General features: G+C 42.6%; 1 protein-coding gene across 3 annotated transcripts; it reads right to left on the bottom strand.

The window, feature by feature from the left end:
* Window positions 1-280: 280 nt before the first annotated feature.
* LOC124017485 (fucolectin-6-like) lies at window positions 281-21,743 on the bottom strand. 3 transcript variants are annotated; one of them, XM_046332697.1, is made up of 7 exons: window positions 21,595-21,743; window positions 16,936-17,057; window positions 16,266-16,342; window positions 7,748-8,042; window positions 7,271-7,425; window positions 3,916-4,198; window positions 281-3,378 (listed from the first exon to the last, which is right to left on the bottom strand). In XM_046332697.1, exons 1-7 carry the CDS (start codon window positions 21,667-21,669, stop codon window positions 3,207-3,209), a joined length of 1,179 nt encoding a protein of 392 aa, XP_046188653.1. In that variant the 5' UTR covers window positions 21,670-21,743; the 3' UTR covers window positions 281-3,206. The 3 variants fall into 3 exon arrangements, with proteins under 3 accessions (XP_046188653.1, XP_046188654.1, XP_046188655.1); XM_046332698.1 differs by having other exon boundaries at window positions 16,936-17,121; window positions 21,595-21,703; XM_046332699.1 differs by lacking the exon at window positions 16,936-17,057 and having other exon boundaries at window positions 21,595-21,653.
* Between the last annotated feature and the right edge of the window lie 725 nt (window positions 21,744-22,468).

The raw sequence follows: 22,468 nt of genomic DNA on the forward strand, positions 1-22,468 counted from the left end.
TATGATTTCAACACTGTGTGTGTGTGTGTGTTTTGTGGGGGGGGGGGGGGTTACTATCCTCATGGGGACCAGAAATCTTAGGATAGTAAAATGAGGAAAATCCAGAGAAGTGGGGTTCCCACAAGGAAAAACCCTATTTTAGGTTTAGAAGATAGGGTTACAACTTCAGAGGGAACAGACTGTGGCAAAGGGAGGATTGTTGTTCAAAGGATGAAGGCATAATGCCCGATTATTGATCTATTTTACATACCAGAAACACAAACAACCAAATACACAAATACACAATGGAAACATTCCAGATTTATTAATTAAGTTTATTCATGAATTTGGTCCCACTTGAAATGACGTGCAGCTTATAAAGGCTTCCTAAAACCTTCATAAACACTACAGAAATGTGTTACACATCATCTATAACAGTATGCCATGCTTTATAAAGGGTTCATAACTGTGGCATAACTGTTCGCCATAACCACCAATGTCTAAGGGGACAAAACCCACTATGTCGAAAATGATACAAACCTGTGCTTTATAAAGGGTGGCATGAGCACCGCTCAATAAAGAGCTTATAAATCATATTCAATTGTGGCTTCACAAAGCATTTATAACCCTGTCATACATCTTGGTAGAGCATTGCAACGGCTGGATATTGGGTTCGATTCGATTCAACACCCTATAATACGTAAAAATGTATTCACGTATGACTGTAAGTCGCTTTGGATAAAAGTGTCTGCAAAATGTTATATATTATATTTCACTAAAACATTTCTAGATTGGCCCATCCTCTTTCCCTCTTGGGTGCATAGTCAATATTGGACTTGACTTCAGCTTCCCCCAACATGCTGTGCTGCAGGAGAACACAGACTCTAAAGTGCAGTCATGCAAAGCAAAAAACCTTGAAAAGGGCCTTTTACAATCGTTAGTCTGTTTGTTGTAGTTGCCTACTTCTTTTCTCCCACCAAATTCCGTTTTCTTGGTTTAGTTTTTCCGGGTTTCAGATTTTCCCCATTCTTTCTGGTTTCCCCCCAGTGTTTTTTTTCACACTTTCTTAATAGAAAAACAACATTTAATTTTCTGTGTTCACAACAATTCTTAAACCACATCAGACTTTTGAGGTCTGTGAAAAATCTAAGAAACGTATATTTGTAAGTGTAGTTGCTCTTTAATTCAGTGAGCATGCTCTGCACTGTTGTTTTCTTAGCAGGTTTTCTGTAGTGCAGTAAGCACACATGATGTGATCTGGCCGCCAATGGAAAGGGTGGAGTAAAAGGCCGGCCACATTCCGTATTATTTTGAGCCCCATGAAATGACACCATATATACAGTTTTCTGATGTATCAAATACTCATGTCATGCAATAAGATGCAAATTAATTACTTAAAAATCATACAATGTGATTTTCTGGATTTTTATTTTAGATTCCATCTCTCACAGTTGAAGTGTACCTACAGACCTCTACATGCTTTGTAAGTAGGAAAACCTGCAAAATCGGCAGTGTATCAAATACTTGTTCTCCCCACTGTACATTCATTCTCCAGACCCTATTGAGTATTCCCTGCAATACTTGTACTGCTGCACCCAGAATAGTTATTGCTCTAAGCCAATATCTATTCTATATATGGTGATTTGCATTGGGAGCATTTATTTGACCTTGGAACATGTTTTAAAACCCAAATTTAATGCATATGTCACTTAAAAATCTATGTTTAATGTTTAAACAATTATTTTTCATATATCATGAATGGTTTTTTGTGACTTTTCTGCTATTACGTGGGGGACTTTATTTGTAACATTTCCAAAATTCACGGAAGTACTTTTTTAGTGTTACTGATGAGACGCAGATGATGTGATGAGTTCTCAAATCCCAAAACAAGTAAGTTAACCTTTATTTATTGTGATTTAAATGTGTTGGTAGTAGTTAAGTGGGTGATTAACGTTCTGCTGATTTATTAAGTTTCTCTCATGATCCACAGGTTACAGTAGGGTGTGAGAGGTATTAAATGGGTTGATGGACCTGCAAAGCTTGCGTTTATGTGTCAGAACCAAGATGATTTGGAGTAGTCCAACCTGAGACTACCGCACCAGATATTCCTCTTCTGTTCCCATGCTGGGGACCAGGGCTTGATTACAACCTGTTACAACGGTGGCCACATTTTGTGGCTGATCTTTCAGCGGGGAAATGGGTGAATGTGTCAAAGACTTGACAGGGCCCAGCACTGTGTGGTATGGCTCGTTTTTGTTGTTTTCATGTTTGTGTACTGAGGAACATGTAACTTGGTTCCAGAAGAAAGACACTTTCGATTTCTTTAGATTGGGGACTTTCATCAAGGTAAGTGTTTCTTGGTGTAATGTTGTTTTCAGGCTATTGCTCACACAGCACATTGAAGCCTGGGATATCAACCATTCAAAATTGGGCATAGTGGGAGTGACTATAGAATTCTATAGCAGTGACCTTACTGAGTAAAGTATTTGTCATCGTCACTACTTGACAACAAAAAAAGTCAAAAAGTCATAATTTTGGCTAAACCCTGCCCATTTCCACACTTTATCTTGTTAAAATTTGATTTGAAACCTAACCCTGACTAATGAAGGCCAAGTTTGATGCATTGGTCCATCAGACCTGAGCATTTGGGCAGAAGTGTCTGGGAACGAGATTAGGTGTAATGTGACTAATATGACATCCCTTTAGAGCTTTTTCCATCCTTCAGCACGTCACCCTTTAAAGCACATGTTGATATCATATTTGACTTAGTGGGTTATATCACATTGGATATAGATGATTATGTCACACAGTTATACTGCATTTATGAACCCTTTATAAAGCATGACATATGGTTATAGATGATTTGTAAACATTTATGTACTGCTCATGAAGGCATTATTAAGGCTTTATGAAGCCTTTATAATCTGAACGTCATTTAAAGCGGGACCATTCATTCTAACATAATAGCATTACTTTACAGCATTACATGCATTTCATGGTATGAATGATAACTGTCTAACCAATAATTAGGCTACATAATAATTCATGAAAGTTGTTCTTAAAAAGTCTTACAAAAATTGTTCGTCAATTTATACCCAAACATCCAAAAACAGTGTGCAAGACGAACTTACAGAATAGTGATAGTATACTAAAAAGTTGAATTGGTTTTCGTAAGACAATACATTCCCCAAACATTGCAGGGTGCTGTTAAGAGTTAATGATCTGATTTAGTTACATGTAGGCCCAATCCCATCCAGGGGTGATCCGTACACCTCCACCTCACACAAGGTCAGGTACTCCTTCCTCCCTGGAATGACCACGAGGACATATCGACCCTCCATGCCCGGACACTGGAAGGTGCTTGAATTGCCAGCTGGGATAGAGGAGATCACAGCACACCTGCAGGATAAAACAGAAACAGACTACTATAGCAACTTCTGATCAATTTCAAGTCGATATCTAGCCACTATCTCTAACCGCCCGTCTGCAGTTCAAACAATAAAAAAGCGGCCACCCCGCCATTGTTTTGGTAAAAAGCTGAGGGATGAGGCTGCATTCATGTGACCTCTTTCAAATTCCTATGGATGCAAGGACTGACCAACCATGACATCAAAAGGATAGTTTTAACAATGTTTTGAGACAACACAGTATTTATTTCAATCTACATTGTTTACAAATATTGGAGTAAAACAAGTTTATATTTTGGGTACTGATGAATGTTGAACTAAGTTCATGAGGTATTTATGAGCTACATACTTCAAGAATCAATTGGTATAAAATCGTTAATTTAAAAGTCCAAAAATGGATGTACCAAATGCAGATTACCCCTTTAAGGTACCCGGTAAGTAAAGTAGGCAGGATAAATGTACTAATATGGTCATAGCTCCACCTAGCCTTCTGATAGGATAGGACCTCAACTCTCCTACAGTAATTCACCTAGGATTATTGATGCCGTTGTCTTTCAGGGAATCTCCAATGCGAATCTCAGCTCCATTGAGTCTGCTGGGATCACCGTCGACTGTGTTGGTGATGATGATGGAGAACACTTTGTAGGTCGTCAGAAGGTCCACCCTCCACCAGGCGTTGATGTCCTCTAGAGTGTGGGTGCAGGACCCTCCTATCAAAATAGCGTTGCGATTCCCGTCAATAGCATTGCCTGGAATGCCAAACTCATACAAAGACGACTGGGTGGCCTTTCCATATAGAGCCACATTATCTCCTGCACAAAATAGAGCATAATGCACATTAACTATCATCTTATCAAACAATTGTTGGAACTTGTGTAAGCATATTCATGCACTGTAATCGTAGAGATTCATGTTTAGACTACCATTACAGAGAATATAACAAAAGTTGTACTTATAACACACTGTTCATTATATATATACATATATATATATATATACACACTACTAGTCAAAAGTTTGGACACACCTACTCATTCAAGGGTTTTTCTTTATTTTTTACTATTTTCTACATTGTAGAATAATAGTGAAGACATCAAACTATGAAATAACACATATGGAATCATGTAGTAACCAAATAAGTGTTAAATAAATCAAAATATATTTTAGATTTAGATTCTTCAAAGTAGCCACCTTTTGCCTTGATGACAGCTTTGCATTCTCTCAACCAGCTACATGACGTAGTCACCTGGAATTATTTTCCACCCATCTTGAAGGAGTTCCCACATATGCTGAGCACTTGATATCTGCTTTTCCTTCACACTGTGGTCCAACTCATCTCAAACCATCTCAATTGGGTCTAGGTCGGGTGATTGTGGAGGCCAGGTCATCTCATGCAGCACTCCGTCACTCTCCTTCTTGGTCAAATAGCCCTCACACAGCCTGGAGGTGTGTTTTTGGGTCATTGTCCTGTTGAAAAACAAATGATAGTCCCACAAGAGCAAACCAGATGGGATGGCGTATCACTGCAGAATGCTGTGGTAGACATGCTGGTTAAGTGTGCCTTGAATTCTAAATAAATCACAGACAGTGTCACCAGAAAAGCACCCCCACACCATCACACCTCCTCCTCCATGCTTCGCGGTGAGAACTACACATGCAGAGATCATCCGTTCACCTACTATGCGTCTCACAAAGACACAGCGGTTGGAACCAAAAATCTCACATTTGGACTCATCAGACCAAAGGACAGAATTCCACCGGTCTAATGTCCATTGCTCGTGTTTCTTGGCCAAGCAAGTCTCTTCTTCTTATTGGTGTCCTTTAGTAGTGGTTTCTTTGCAGCAATTCGACCATGAAGGCCTGATTCACTCAGTCTCTTCTGAACAGTTGATCTTGAGATGTGTCTGTTACTTGAACTCTGTTAAGCATTTAATTAGGCTGCAATGTCTGAGGTAACTCTAATGAACTTATCCTCTGCAACAGAGTTATCTCTGGGTCTTCCTTTCCTGTAGCGGTCCTCATGAGAGCCAGTTTCATCATAGCGCTTGATGGTTTTTGTGACTCCCCTTGAAAAAACATTTTCCGTATTGACTGACCTTCTTGTCTTAAAAGTAATGATGGATTGTCGTTTCTCTTTACTTATTTGAGCTGTTATTGCCATAATATGGACTTGGTATTTAACCAAATAGGGCTATCTTCTGTATACCACCCCTACCTTGTCACAACACAACTGATCGGCTCAAACGCATTAAGAAGGAAAGAAATTCCACAAAATAACTTTTAGCAAGGCACACCTGGTGACTACCTCATGAAGCTGGTTGAGAGAATGCCAAGAGTGTGCAAAGCTGTCATCAAGGCAAACGGTTGCTACTTTGAAGAATACCAAATATAAAATCTGTTTTTGTTTAACACCTTTTGGTTACTACATGATTCCATATGTTGTTTCATAGTTTTGATGTCTTCTCTATTATTCTACAATGTAGAAAATAGTACAAATAAAGAAAAACCCTGGAATGAGTAGGTGTGTCATGAGCTGGCGAACACCCAGATAAATTATTGTATGTAGAGGTGCTGACTAACGGCGAATAAACTATAAGCTCTAAAAAAATAATAAAGAGAGTCACACACTCTGTTTGTAGCATATTGAATATATTAGGCAATTGTTATCATATGTGTTGAGCCATTGAGGCATCAGGCAGCAGCGGTGAGAGAGGCACTGATTTAGTTGAGGGATCTAACCACAGACCCTATGATAAAGACTGAGGCCCAGTCCTTGTCAGAGGAGCTGGGATCATACCGCTTCAGCATCTGTACAGTGGTGTGGTATGACATCTTGAGACAGATCCAACATGTGAGCAAGCGGATCCCAGTATGCATGTGGATGTTGCAGTCATTCTTCTCAGGTCTCAGCAACTGCAGGGCAACAGGCTTTATGACTGCACAAACGTCAGCCAAGGATATTTGCGAGGGTATTAATGGATATTTGCGAGGGTATTAATGGATATTTGCGAGGGTATTAATGGATATTTGTGAGGGTATTAATGGATATTTGTGAGGGTATTAATGGATATTTGTGAGGGTATTAATGGATATTTGCGAGGGTATTAATGGATATTTGCGAGGGTATTAATGGATATTTGCGAGGATATTAATGGATATTTGCGAGGGTATTAATGGATATTTGCGAGGGTATGGCTGTTCTACAACAAAAAAGGCTGAGGTCCACAAAGCAGCACTTTTCATATGAATCATTTGATGAGCCTTTGAGTGATGCCCTGAAGAAGCTGGAGGTGACATTTTTCAATGTCGTTGTTGATGCTGCAACCTCAGTCCTTCAGGAAAGGACTGAGAAAATGTGGGAGCAAAGTTTGGAGTGCTGTCATCCTTCCAAAGTCTCTCAAATGAGGAGTTGACGTAGCAATGTGAGGCCCTTAGTATGACACTGCACTATAACGAACACCCAGACTTGGTTGGCAGAGAGCTTGGGCAGGAACTGAAGAACTTGCCTGACTTCCCATTGAAGACCATGACCCTGTTTGAGCTGCTGATATTTATACACGAAAGGAAGCTCTCAGAAATGTATCCACATTTGTGGACTGCTCTCATATTTTGTCTTACTCTTCCAGTGACCGTAGCTGAAGCAGAGAGGATATTTTCAAAGCAGAAGCTCATCAACTCCTACCTGAGGTCCACCATGCCACAGGAACACCTTAGTGGCCTTCATGTCATCATTAGTAACCATGCAATTGTTGGGCAGATTTCTTATGAGGATGTAATTAATGACTTTGCATCAAGGAAGGCAAGAAAGGTCAGGGTTTAAATGACAAGCTAGAACCGCCACTGTTGGTACAGTATATATAAAATATATGAATATAAGTTCTGACCAGTTGGGGCAAGGTATCCGTAAACCTCCACTTCACAGAGTGTCAGAAGTCTATTCTGGCCTGGTAGAACCACAATCACATAACGTCCTTCGAAACTTGGGTCAAAAGCCAGGGTGAGAGAACTGCCAGCTGGAACAGAGGGAATTGTTTTAACCCTGGAGAGAGAAATGGGTTTTACTGACCACTGTCAAGATACTGCATCGTATGCTATCTAACTTTATTTAAACTAAATTAACAAGACACAGGAGATGATATGCTGATATCTATAACTGTGCCTGTGGTCTGGTGGTAACCTGTGAGTGGGGTTGAAACTTTTCACCAGCATTGTTTGTTTCTATCTGTCCTGCCTGCATGGGTTTTTATGTTCAGTATATCCACTATGTATATTCTGGTCACTCTAATTGAGTTCTTCATGGACATAAACAGTAACAACACATTGTAAATACAAGTTTAAAAAACCACAGTATCTTGACTCACAGAGGGTTATGAATGCCATTGTCCACTAAAGAATTTCCTATTCGTATCTCAGCCCCGTTTAGCCTCTCAGGAACAGCATCCCCTCTGTTGGTGACGGTGATGGAGGTGACTATGTAGGTATCAAGCAGGTCCACTCTCCACCAGGGGTTAGTGGATTCGTCAGTGGCAGTGCAGGACCCATGATGGAAATGTGAATCGCGGTTCCCATCAATGGCATTGGAGGCATGACTGTAACCGTGCCATGGGTTCTCGATGAGGTCTGACTGTGTAGCTTTTCCACGCAAGGCAAGATTTCCTGCAGGTGAACACATCATTGAGTGAGTATAGAGGAACAATTTAATGATGCAATCAAAACAGAATAAACATGTGTTCTAATCTGCTGATAGTCCTCTTTAGCAAAAAAAACAAATGTTTGTATATACTGTTAATTTAGTAACCATATTGTTAGCTAACTAGCTAATGAGGTTACATGACTGAACAAGGTGTAAACAAATGCCCGACAGTATGCTCGGTAATATGAGTCATATATTTTTTTAAATCTGTTTTTGCTAGAAACAATCCGTTTTCACTGTAGAAATGGTTCAACCATGACAGTAATGAATTTGTGCTCACTTATTTCTCAGGTCACTTGAAAACATCGGAACATTGAAGCCTAGTAATTACAGTTTTTTTCTGGGTGATTATTTTCCTATGAGCAGAATGCAAAATAAAATGGCAGGTCACAAAGCAAAATATTTAGCATATGTGACCAAAATGGCAGCATCCACATGAATGTAGAAGTGTTTAGAAATGTATTCTATTCTTATTTGCATTAAAAGAGACTCCAAAATGACACAATGGATTTACCAATTAAACAAACTGCAAATGCATCCAACAAGTTTGTATTGTTACACAATGTAGTCATTGTGTGCTCGGAATGTAGGACCAAATTCTAAACTTTATTTCTAAGAATCTTTAGGGTTGTCAATCATTTTGACCCCTACTTTTGAGAGAAAAAAAACATATTTTTTTCTCTGAGCAATTGTAGTAGTATAAAATGATATAATTTGTGCTTATCCAAAACCAGAAGGTCTGGACATGTATCTAGGAATTGAATCCCCATGCTTGTGTTGCACAGCTGGTTACTTGTTTTTTGAATGTTTGCTGAGGTAATGAACTTTGCTTGTGTTGAAGATTTTTTGAACAGGTCCTGTTCTTTTTTAACCAGCTAATTGTTCTGTTCATGGGCTTGGTCAACTGACATGCATCAGATCTTTTTATGGTGTTTATGGCAGGACCCAGAAGTCAGATAATTTTTTTCTGATGTTAGCTGGTAGCTTTAATGTCTCAGATGTGAATAGGAATCCACCTAGCGTAGTTTATTCTGTCCAGTGCAAAGAACCAGGGTGCCAAGGCATCTTATGTTTCAACATAAAGAGCAAAATGTCTAGTTCTGTGTGCACAGTCTTTCAAATTCAATGACAATGTTCCAGAACTGGAAGCTTGTATACCTACCTTCTGCGTATTAAAAGAAGAGCATGTGGACTAGAACAACCAAGCATCTTTCAGGAGTTTTGACAATGAAAGCAGAGTAACTTGATGACTGTGCCAGGTTTTGGTCAAGCGTTGCCTTCAAGAATGAGTCTGCTGTTTCTGAAGTTGGCAACCCCAGCATGGGCAGCATGAGCATACTGTACCCACTGTACCCAGCACCTTGTTGGTCCCTGTTGGTCCCTTACCATTTTTCCTCAGGACATCTTTTTTTTTTATCTGAATAACTAGATATAATTAATATTGAATGTAGGCTGTTGTACATAGCCGCGGGAAGTAGGGGTCCTGAGGGTGCTTCAGCAGCCCCTAAAACATCTGAATAAAAAATATATAAACATGTATTTTTTTCACAAAGTGGCTGCTGGCCCAGACGGCATCCCTGGCCGCGTCCTCAGAGCATGCGCAGACCAGCTGAGGGTGTGTTTACGGACATATTCAATTGCTCCCTTTCCCAGTCTGCTGTCCCCACATGCTTCAAGATTGCTACCATTGTTCCTGTACCAAAGAAGGCAAAGAAAGATAAGTGAACTAAATGATTACCGCCCTGTAGCACTCACTTCTGTCATCATGAAGTGCTTTGAAAGACTAGTCAAGGATCATATCACCTCCACCTTAGCGGCCACCCTAGACCTACTTCAGTTTGCATACCGCCCTAACAGGTCCACAGACGATGCAATCGCCAGCACACTTCACACTGCCCTATCCCATCTGGACAAGAGGTTATACCTATGTAAGAATGCTGTTCATTGACTACAGCTCAGCATTCAACACCATAGTACCCTCCAAGCTCCTGGGCTGAAGGCCCTGGGCCTCAACCCCGCCCTATGCAATTTGGTCCGGGACTTTCTGACGGGGCACCACTAGGTGGTGAAGGTAGAAAACAACATCTCCACCTCGCTGACCATCAACACTGGAGCCCCACAAGGGTGTGTGCTCAGCCTCCTCATGTACTCCCTGTTCACCCACGACTGCGTGGCCATGCACGCCTCCAACTCAATCATCAAGTTTGCAGATCACACAACAGGAGTGGGCTTGATTACCAACAACGACGAGACAACCTACAGGGAGGAGGTGAGGGCACTCGGAGTGTGGTGTCAGGAAAACAACCTCTTCCTCATTGTCAACAAAACAAAGGAGATGATCATGGACTTCAGGAAACAGCAGAGGGAGCACCCCCCCCCCCCTATCCACATCGAAGGGGCAGCAGTGGAGAAAGTGGAATGTTTTAAGTTCCTCGGTGTATACATCAGCAACAAACTGAAATGGTCCACCCACACAGACAGTGTGGGGATGTTTTTCAGAGGCAGGGACTGGAAGACCACTCAGGATCGAGGAAAAGATGAACGGAGCGAAGTACAGAGAGATCATTGATGAAAACCTGCTCCAGAGTGCTCAGGCCCTCAGACTGGGGTGAAGGTTCACTTCAGGACAAGGACCCTAAGCACACAGCCAAGACAATACAGGAGTTGCTTCGGTGTGCAGCGACGCTGTGCAGCGACGCACCCCATCCAACCTGACAGAGCTTGAGAGGATCTGCAGAGAAGAATGGGAGAAACTCCCCAAATATAGGTGTGCAAAACTTGTATTGTACAAGTGCCAAATGTGCTTCAACAAAGTACAGATTAAACGGTCTGAATACTTATGTAATTGTAATATTTCAGTTTCTTAAGTTTAAAACATTTGCACAAATGTCTAAAACCCTGTTTTTGCTTTGTCATTATGTTTTGTCCATTGCTGTTCTGGTTAGTGTTTATTGGCTTATTTCACTGTAGAGCCTCTAGTCCTGCTCACTATACATTATCCAATTTATTAGTTCCACCACCCACACATGCAATGACATCTCCTGGTTTCAATGATGTTTCTAGAGACAATATCTCTCTCTTCATCACTCAATACCTAGGTTTACCTCCACTGTATTCACATCCTACCATACCTTTGTCTGTACATTATACCTTGATGCTATTTTATCGCCCCCAGAAACCTCCTTTTACTCTCTGTTCCAGACGTTATAGACGACCAATTCTTATTGCTTTTAGCCGTACCCTTATTCTTCTCCTCCTATGTTCCTCTGGCGATGTAGAGGTGAATCCAGGCCCTGCAATGCCTAGCTCCACTCCTATTCCCCAGGCGCTCTCTTTTGATGACTTCTGTAACCGTAATAGCCTTGGTTTCATGCATGTTAACATTATGCATGCATGTTGGTTTCATGCATGTTAACCTCCTCCCTTAGTTTGTTCTATTCACTGCTTTAGCACACTCTGCCAACCCGGATGTTCTAGCTGTGTCTGAATCCTGGCTTAGGAAGACCACCAAAAATTCTGAAATTTTAATTCCAAATTACAACATTTTCAGACAAGATAGAACTGCCAAAGGGGGTGGTGTTGCAATCTACTGCAAAGATAGCCTGCAGAGTTCTGTCCTACTATCCAGGTCTGTACCCAAACAATTTGAACTTCTACTTCTAAAAATCCACCTCTCTAAAAACAAGTCTCTCACCGTTGCCGCCTGCTATAGACCACCCTCTGCCCCCAGCTGTGCTCTGGACACCATATGTGAACAGGCACTTGTCATCTCCCGTCTGGATTACTGCAACTCGCTGTTGGCTGGGCTCCCTGCCTGTGCCATTAAACCCCTACAACTCATCCAGTACGCCGCAGCCCGTCTGGTGTTCAACCTTCCCAAGTTCTCTCACGTCACCCCGCTCCTCCGCTCTCTCCACTGGCTTCCAGTTGAAGCTCGCATCCGCTACAAGACCATGGTGCTTGCCTACGGAGCTGTGAGGGGAACGGCACCTCAGTACCTCCAGGCTCTGATCAGGCCCTACACCCAAACAAGGGCACTGCGTTCATCCACCTCTGGCCTGCTCGCCTCCCTACCACTGAGGAAGTACAGTTCCCGCTCAGCCCAGTCAAAACTGTTCGCTGCTCTGGCCCCCCAATGGTGGAACAAACTCCCTCACGACGCCAGGACAGCGGAGTCAATCACCACCTTCTGGAGACACCTGAAACCCCACCTCTTTAAGGAATACCTAGGATAGGATAAGTAATCCTTCTCACCCCCCCCTTTAAGATTTAGATGCACTATTGTAAAGTGACTGTTCTACTGGATGTCATAAGGTGAATGCACCAATCTGTAAGTCGCTCTGGATAAGAGCGTCTGCTAAATGACTTAAATGTAATGTAAAATGTAATGATTGCCCCCCATCTATCTTCAGAGCTCGTGCTGCTAGGCGACCTAAACTGGCACATGCTTAACACCCCAGCCATCCTACAATCTAAACTTGATGCCCTCAATCTCACTCAAATTATCAATGAACCTACCAGGTACCCCCCCAAAGCCTTAAACACGGGCACCCTCATAGATATCATCCTAACCAACTTCCCCTCTAAATACACCTCTGCTGTCTTCAACCAAGATCTCAGCGATCACTGCCTCATTGCCTGCATCCGTAATGGGTCAGCGGTCAAACGACCTCCACTCATCACTGTAAAACGGTCCCTGAAACACTTCAGCGAGCAGGCCTTTCTAATCGACCTGGCCGGGGTATCCTGGAAGGATATTGATCTCATCCTGTCAGTAGAGGATGCCTGGATATTTTTTTAATAATGCCTTCCTAACCATCTTAAATAAACATGCCCCATTCAAGAAATTTAGAACCAGGAACAGATATAGCCCTTGGTTCTCCCCAGACCTGACTGCCCTTAACCAACACAAAAACATCCAATGGCGTTCTGCATTAGCATCGAACAGCCCCCGTGATATGCAGCTATTCAGGGAAGCTAGAAACCGTTATACACAGGCAGTTAGAAAAGCCAAGGCTAGCTTTTTCAAGCAGAAATTTGCTTCCTGCAACACTAACTCAAAAAAGTTCTGGGACACTGTAAAGTCCATGGAGAATAAGAACACCTCCTCCCAGCTGCCCACTGCACTGAAGATAGGAAACACTGTCACCACTGATAAATCCACCATAATTGAGAATTTCAATAAGCATTTTTCTACGGCTGGCCATGCTTTCCACCTGGCAACTCCTACCCCGGTCAACAGCACTGCACCCCCAACAGCAACTCGCCCAAGCCTTCCCCATTTCTCCTTCTCCCAAATCCATTCAGCTGATGTTCTGAAAGAGCTGAAAAATCTGGACCCCTACAAATCAGCCGGGCTAGACAATCTGGACCCTTTCTTTCTAAAATTATCTGCCGAAATTGTTGCCACCCCTATTACTAGCCTGTTCAACCTCTCTTTCGTGTCGTCTGAGATTCCCAAAGATTGGAAAGCAGCTGCGGTCATCCCCCTCTTCAAAGGGGGGGGACACTCTTGACCCAAACTGCTACAGACCTATATCTATCCTACCATGCCTTTCTAAGGTCTTCGAAAGCCAAGTCAACAAACACATTACCGACCATTTCGAATCTCACCATACCTTCTCTGCTATGCAATCTGGTTTCAGAGCTGGTCATGGGTGCACCTCAGCCACGCTCAAGGTCCTAAACGATATCTTAACCGCCATCGATAAGAAACATTACTGTGCAGCTGTATTCATTGATCTGGCCAAGGCTTTCGATTCTGTCAACCACCACATCCTCATCGGCAGACTCGACAGCCTTGGTTTCTCAAATGATTGCCTCGCCTGGTTCACCAACTACTTCTCTGATAGAGTTCAGTGTGTCAAATCGGAGGGTCTGCTGTCCGGACCTCTGGCAGTCTCTATGGGGGTGCCACAGGGTTCAATTCTTGGACCGACTCTCTTCTCTGTATACATCAATGAGGTCGCTCTTGCTGCTGGTGAGTCCCTGATCCACATCTACGCAGACGACACCATTCTGTATACTTCCGGCCCTTCTTTGGACACTGTGTTAACAACCCTCCAGGCAAGCTTCAATGCCATACAACTCTCCTTCCGTGGCCTCCAATTGCTCTTAAATACAAGTAAAACTAAATGCATGCTCTTCAACCGATCGCTACCTGCACCTACCCGCCTGTCCAACATCACTACTCTGGACGGCTCTGACTTAGAATACGTGGACAACTACAAATACTTAGATGTCTGGTTAGACTGTAAACTCTCCTTCCAGACCCATATCAAACATTTCCAATCCAAAGTTAAATCTAGAATTGGCTTCCTATTTCGCAACAAAGCATCCTTCACTCATGCTGCCAAACATACCCTTGTAAAACTGACCATCCTACCAATCCTCGACTTTGGCGATGTCATTTACAAAATAGCCTCCAATACCCTACTCAACAAATTGGATGCAGTCTATCACAGTGCAATCCATTTTGTCACCAAAGCCCCATATACTACCCACCATTGCGACCTGTACGCTCTCGTTGGCTGGCCCTCGCTTCATACTCGTCGCCAAACCCTCTGGCTCCATGTCATCTACAAGACCCTGCTAGGTAAAGTCCCCCCCTTATCTCAGCTCGCTGGTCACCATAGCATCTCCCACCTGTAGCACACGCTCCAGCAGGTATATCTCTCTCTAGTCACCCCCAAAACCAATTCTTTCTTTGGCCGCTTCTCCTTCCAGTTCTCTGCTGCCAATGACTGGAACGAACTACAAAAATCTCTGAAACTGGAAACACTTATCTCCCTCACTAGCTTTAAGCACCAACTGTCAGAGCATCTTACAGATTACTGCACCTGTACATAGCCCACCTATAATTTAGCCCAAACAACTACCTCTTTCCCAACTGTATTTAATTCATTTATTTATTTTGCTCCTTTGCACCCCATTATTTTTATTTCTACTTTGCACATTCTTCCATTGCAAAACTACCATTCCAGTGTTTTACTTGCTATATTGTATTTACTTTGCCACCATGGCCTTTTTTGCCTTTACCTCCCTTCTCACCTGATTTGCTCACATTGTATATAGACTTGTTTATACTGTATTATTGACTGTATGTTTGTTTTACTCCATGTGTAACTCTGTGTCGTTGTATCTGTCGATCTGCTTTGCTTTATCTTGGCCAGGTCGCAATTGTAAATGAGAACTTGTTCTCAACTTGCCTACCTGGTTAAATAAAGGTGAAAAAAAAAATGGAAAAAAAAAGATGAATTGAATCCATTTTAGAATGAGGCTGTAATGTAACAAATGTGGAAAACGTCAAGGTGTCTGAATACTTTCCGAAGGCACTGTAAATGTGCCTGTTGGTGTCATAAATACATTGAGATATAATATAGCCTCACTTTTCATAGTAAGAGATCTAGCCCTTTTAATCTAAAGGGCATAATATATCAATATAATCTCAGAGCATTTCGTATTATTCTGTATGTAAATTAGTGACAATTAGTTTAGTATGATATGTTACGTTTCGTATGGTATGTATTAATTCGTGGATGTCCATCACCCATTTCATATGATATGTTACAATTCGTATTATATGTTACGGATTTGGATTTGCAAAACGTATTATATGTTACAAATTTGATAAACGTATGTAATATGTTACGAATTTGCAAAATTTATGATATGTTACGAATTTGCAAAACATATATTACGTTTTCAAATTCTAGCTAGGTGGCTAACATTAGCTAGCTCGCTGACATTAGCTAGACTAGGGGTTAGGGTTAAGGGTAAAGTTTAAGAGTTAGGTTAAAGGGTTAAGGTTAGGGTTACGGGATGGTTTAGCTAAAAGGTTAGTGTTTGGAGAAGGGTTAGCTAATGTGCCAAGTATTTGCAAAGTTGCTAAAAAGTAGTATGTTGAAATGTTAGCTAAAATGCTAGAGTTGTCCATTAAGAGATTTGAACACGCAAGCTTTGGCTTGTTAGACGTTCATGTTATACACCCATCCATCCACCACAACCAACCACCCTACTTTCGTTTTTGCGATACATAACTGTGTCTTATGCAACCATACCAAACATAACATATCATACTAAATGGAGTGTCTCAGATTTATGTACAGAATAATACGAAATGCTCTGAGACCAGCTCTGTATCTATCTAGTTAACAGGAGGAAAGGGAATTTAAAAATGTGATTACTTGGGACTGTAGGGCCAATAGAGCATGCCAGTCCCAGGAGAGTCAACAAGAGGAACATCGTGGTCGATCTCATCATCCTGGAGGAAGAGCCCAGAGCAAGTCAACAGGTCTGATAGGAACCAGTCCACAGAAACATTGGCACAAACACTGAAACAATCTGTTAGGCTGCAATTCAATCACAATTTATATTTTTTTATCAGTTCAGCTCACATGAACAAAGAAAAACATTTCAAATATTGTTTTACTCACTTTGTAAGAAGAACAATAAACACGAAGAGGGTACATTTTGGGTAGTGTCATTTAAAAAATGTTTTACTGTTCTTTTAAACTCATTTTAACACTGTTATAAAGAGCAAATATTCAACTTCAAAATGTATATAATATTTTTACATTTTTAGCCTGTCATCTATGTGTAACAGGGCTGATGTGTTTTGCTCAACCCTCTCAGTTTTCCTCCATGTTTTTATTAATAAAAAAGTTATCACCATATTAAAACGAAATGGCGCCAGAGCAGAAGGCAGATGTTTTACGTGCCCCCAACTGATTGTTTTTTGTTTGTTTAACTGCGTTGTTTGTAACTTATTGTTTTACTATTTTTGTACATAATGTAGCCGCTCCCCTCTCTTTTGACCGAAAATAACTTCTAGATATCAGGACTGCTATTACTCACCACGGACTAGCAGGATCCTTTTTTTCTTTCATGATATACGGCTCCCTCAGGAACAGGCCCCGACCCCAGTGATCTGCGTGAAGAGGAGGCGGAGAAAGAGAGGCCGGAGGGTGGGCTGCCTTCTGAGGAGTAGGAGGCGATAGCATAAACCCCCACTCCCCTCAATTCTGCTTGCAAACATGCAATCTTTGGACAATAAAATGGGTGAGTTATTGGGAAGATTAAACTACCAACGGGACATTAAAACCTGTAACATCTTATGCTTCACGGAGTCGTGGCTGAATGACTACAATACCGAAGTACAGCTGGCTGGTTACGCGATGTACCGGCAGGAAAGAACAGCGTCGTCTAGTAAGACAAGGGGTGGCAGTCTATGTATTTTTGTAAACAACAGCTGGTACATGATATCTAAGGAAGTCTTGAGCCTTTGATCACCTGAGGTAGGGTTTCTCATGATAAGCTGCACACTACATTACCTACCGAGAGACTTCTCATCTATATTCTTTGTAGCTGTTTACATACAACCTCAGTCAGAAGCTGGCACCAAGATAGCATTGAATGAGTTGTATTCTGCCATAAGCACACAAGAAAACGTTCACCCAGAGACGGCGCCGGGGACTTTAATGCAGGGAAACGTAAATCTTTTTTAAATGTTTTTATTTTTTTTACCTCCTTTTTCTCCCCAATTTCATAGTATCCAATTGTCAGTAATTAACTGTCTTGTCTCATCGCTACAACTCCCGTACGGGCTCAGGAGAGACGAAGGTCGAGAGCTATACGTCCTCTGAAACACAACCCAACCAAGCCGCACTGCTTCTTAACACAGCGCTCATCCAACCCAGAAGCCAGCCGCACCAATGTGTCGGAGGAAACACCTTGCACCTAGCGACCTGGTCAGCGTGCACTGCGCCCGGCCCGCCACAGTAGTCACTAGTGCGCGATGAGACAAGGATATCCCTACCGGCCAAACCCTCCCTAACCCGGACGATGCAAGGCCAATTGTACGTCACCCCATGGACCTCCCGGTCGTGGCCGGCTGCGACAGAGCCTGGGCTCGAACCCAGAGTCTCTGGTGACACAGCTAGCACTGCGATGCAGTGCCTTAGACTACTGCAACTTAAATCAGTTTACCTCATTTCTATCAACATGTTAAATGTGCAACCAGAGGGAAAATAACTCTGGACCACCTATACTCCACACACAGAGACGCATACAAAGCTCTCCATTGCCCTCCATTTGTCAAATCTGACCATAATTCTATCCTCCTGATTCCTGCTTACAAGCACAAATTAAAGCAGGGAGCACCAGCGACTAGATCAATAAAAAGTGGTCAGATGAAGCAGATGCTAAGCTACAAGACTGTTTTGCAAGCACAGCCTCGAGTATGTTCCGGGATTCCTCCAATAGCATCTGTCATTGGCTTTATCAATAAGTGCATCCATGATGATGTCGTCCCCACAGTGAGCGTACGTACATACCCAAACCAGAAACCATGGATTACAGCCAGCATCCGCACTGAGCTAAAGGCTAGAACTGCCGCTTTCAAGGAGCGGGACTTATAAGAAATCCCGCTATGCCCACCGACGAACCATCAAACAGGCAAAGGGTCAATACAGGACTAAGATCGAGTTGTGCTACACCGGCTCTGACGCTCGTCAGATGTGGCAGGGCCTGCAAACCAGTGACACAAGCCTACCGGACAAGCTAAACTACTTCTATGCTCGCTTCGAGGCAAATAACACTGAAACATGCATGAGAGCACCAGCTGTACCGGAAGACTGTGTGATCACGCTCTCCGCAGCCAATGTGAGTAAGACCTTTAGACAGGTCAACATTCAGGCCGCAGAGCCAGACGGATTACCAGGACATGTACTGCGAGCATGTGCTGACCAACTGGTTGGCCAGCAGCATACCACCCTGCATCCCACTGCTGGCTTGCTTCTGTAGCTAAGCAGGGTTGGACCTGGTCAGTCCCTGGATAGGATACCAGATGCTGCTGGAAGTGGTGTTGGAGGGCCAGTAGGAGGTACTCTTTCCTCTGGTCTAAAAAAATATAATCCCAATGCCCCAGGGTGGTGATTGGGGACACTGCCCTGTGTAGGGTGCCGTCTTTTGTATGGGACGTTAAACGGGTGTCCTGACTCTCTGAGGTCATTAAAGATCCCATGGCACTTATTGTAAGAGTAGGGGTGTTAACCCCGGTGTCCTGGCTAAATTCCCAAGCTGTCCCTCATACCATCATGGTCACCTAATCATTCCCAGCTTACAATTGGCTCATTCATCCCCTTCCTCTCGCCTATAACTATTCCCCAGGTCGTTGCTGTAAATGAGAACGTGTTCTCAGTCAACTTACCTGGTAAAATAACGGTAAAATAAAAATAAACTAAAAACTAGCAAGTGTCTTCACTGATATGTTCAACCTCTCCCTATCCGAGTCTGTAATACCAACATGTTTTAAGCAGACCACCATAGTGCCTGTGCCCAAGAACACTAAGATAACCTGCCTAAATGACCACCGACCCGTAGCACTCACATCTGTAGCCATGAAGTGCTTTGAAAGGCTGGTCATGGCTCACATCAACACCATCATCCCAGAAACCCTAGTCCCACTCCAATTTGCGTACCGCCCCAACAGATCCACAGATGATGCAGTCTCTATTGCACTCCACACTGCCCTTTCCCACCTGGACAGACAATAGGAACACCTATATGAGAATGCTATTAATTGACTACAGCTCAGTGTTCGACAACATAGTGCCCTCAAAGCTCATCAATAAGCTAAGGACACTGGGACTAAACACCTCTCTCTGCAACTGGATCCTGGACTTCCTGAAGGGCTGCCCCCAGTTGGTAAGGGTAGGTAACAACACATCCGCCACGCTGATCCTTAACAATGGAGCCCCTCAGGGGTGCGTGCTCAGCCCCCTCCTGTACTCCCTGTTCACTCATGACTGCACAGCCAGGCACGACTCCAACAACATCATTAAATTTGCTGATGACACAACAGTGGTAGGCCTGATCACCGACAACAATGAGACAGCCCATAGGAAGGTCAGAGACCTGGCCTTGTGATGCCAGGACAACAACCTCTTCCTCAACATGATCAAGACAAAGGAGTTGATTGTGGACTTCAGGAATAAGAGTACAGAGCACACCGCCATTCTCATCGACAGGGCTGCAGTGGAGCAGGTTGTGATCTTGGAGAGCTTGGAGTTCCTTGGTGTCCGCATCACCAACAAACTAATATGGTCCAAGCACACCATGACAGTCGTGAAGCGGGCACGACAGAGCCTATTCCCCCTCAGGAGTCTGAACAGATTTGGCATGGCTCCTCAGATCCTCAAAAGGTTCTACAGCTGCACCACCGAGAGCTGGTTGCCTGGTATGGCAACTGCTCGGCCTCCGACCACAAGGCACTACAGAGGGTAGTGCGAACGGCCCAGTACATCACTGGGGCCAAGCTTCCTGCCATCCAGGACCTCTACCAGGCGGTGTCAGAGGAAGGCCCTGAAAATTGTCAAAGACTCCAGCAACCCTAGCCATAGACTGTTCTCTCTGCTACCACACGGCAAGCGGTACCGTAGCGCCAAGTCTAGGTCCAAGAGGCATCTATACAGCTTCTACCCCCAAGCCATAAGACTCCTGAACATCTAGTCAAATGTCTACCCAGACTATCCACATTGCCCCCCCCTACACACCACTGCCATTCTCTTTTGTCATCTATTCATAGTCACTTTAATTAACTCTACTTACATGTACATAATACCTCAACTAACCGGTATCCCCGTACATTGACTCTGTACCACCACCCCCCTGTCAATATTATGTTTTACTGCTCCTCTTTAATTACTTGTTACTTTTATCTCTTATTCTTATCCGGATTTTTTAAAACTGCTCTGTCGGTTAGGGGCTCGTAAGTGAGCGTTTCACTGTAAGGTCTATTACACCTGTTGTATTCGGCGCATGTGACTAATACAATTTGATTTGATTTGATTTAAAAGTTCAGTTCCCTTAACAGGGTTGAAAATGAGAGTCAAACGTAAATGAATCATTATTCTCGTGAAATTAATAACAGTCTTCGGAAATTATATTGTCAAAGCAACAAAGTAACAAGGGCTTTACAATGATAGTGAAAACTGGAACATTTTCCGGTTAAAATCTTCCTCAGAAAAGGGACATGTCAAAATGCTGATTTTAGACTGCTTAGAAATAATTTATTCATATATTGAATTTTCCATGCAATCTTTAAAGGGCACTTATTTTATTATAACAGTCTTTTACATTTCTGCACAATTTCTACTTAATAAGGAACGTAATTCAAGAGAGTATAGTATTAGCGGAGAGAACAATGAGAGGTGCTGCGTAACTCTTAGCATTATCCTTTCGTGACCTTGCTACTTATTCAAAATAGAATACAAGTCTTTCAGTATAAAATACAGTCCAGCTTGCTGTCTCTTTGCAATCACAGCCTCCTTGCAAACACAGTAGCATACATTTTAGTAAAGGATTGGATTATGGGAACATCACGCCATCTGAATTATTTTTATTATTATGAAATAACTGTTATGTAAATCAACAGTTAATGTGTGGTTGTGTAAGGCAGAACATAATGTAATAGAAGACAATTCCAAATAGTATTAGATGTTAATATCCTCTTACCTTAAAAAAAACAAGGTCACTGTTGATGTTGATGTAGGTAAAAGCTCTGTAGACAACTGAATCTGACTGATTCATTTATACACCAGTCACAAAGTCAATGACCCTGCCCACCCCCCTCGTCTCCAAGGACATCCTCCTAACAATTTACCATACCATGATAACTAGTCACCTGCACTACTGTTCCATGGTTTGACTTCCAGCCCCACGTCGGTGCGATAAGACAGATCTCAACCATCTCCAGTTAATCATCAACAGGGCTGCTTGTATCATGACCGGGCATTCGTGGAGGGAACAGAAGAGATACTTCTGTAAAATGCTGGAATCTAACCACTGACGGACAGGATCCTTTTCAACATCCTAGTGACGTTTCTTTGGGACCATTATAGACATCCTGACAACTGATACACTGAATGTCCTGAGAACGTCCTAAATACTAATCTAGTCCTCATTGACGTCCCAGGACCATAGAGGGAACTAGACAAAAGCAGACTACAAGAACTAGAAGACTACAAGAACGGCTCTGGCTGCACAAGGACACCATGTGGGAGAGCTTCTGGCAGGTATTGGAGGACTTTATGCTCAAGGGGACTTTGTTGTTTGCTATGAGTGGGTTTATTTATTTTTGTGTGAAACATTTGCTTTTGGTGGATCCTTGCTGCAACCTGCCTGCTGGGCTACGGTGACGACTGTAAACAATGACGTATTAATATACATGTTAAAAATATACTTTTTCCCTCTGCTTCACTCTGCCTGCTCAACTCACTTTTCCACCCTGTGACATAATCATTGAGATAAATAACTAAAACATGATTCCAACTTATGGCGAAATATAGACAGTATAACAAAATGATCAGGATATCGTGATATGGAAGGG

This window comes from Oncorhynchus gorbuscha, unplaced genomic scaffold (genome assembly GCF_021184085.1).
Source record: "Oncorhynchus gorbuscha isolate QuinsamMale2020 ecotype Even-year unplaced genomic scaffold, OgorEven_v1.0 Un_scaffold_2405, whole genome shotgun sequence".
Lineage (NCBI taxonomy): Eukaryota > Metazoa > Chordata > Actinopteri > Salmoniformes > Salmonidae > Oncorhynchus > Oncorhynchus gorbuscha.

Excerpts from the sequence above, each read along its gene's own strand:
- LOC124017485 (XM_046332697.1), bottom strand. The coding sequence starts at position 21,669 with ATGAATCAGTCAGATTCAGTTGTCTACAGAGCTTTTACCTACATCAAC. Across the intron at positions 8,043-16,265 it reads TATTGGCCCTACAGTCCCAA|GAAATCTTGCCTTGCGTGGA; the intron begins GTAATCACATTT and ends GTTCACCTGCAG. Across the intron at positions 4,199-7,270 it reads CGGATACCTTGCCCCAACTG|GAGATAATGTGGCTCTATAT; the intron begins GTCAGAACTTAT and ends TATTTTGTGCAG.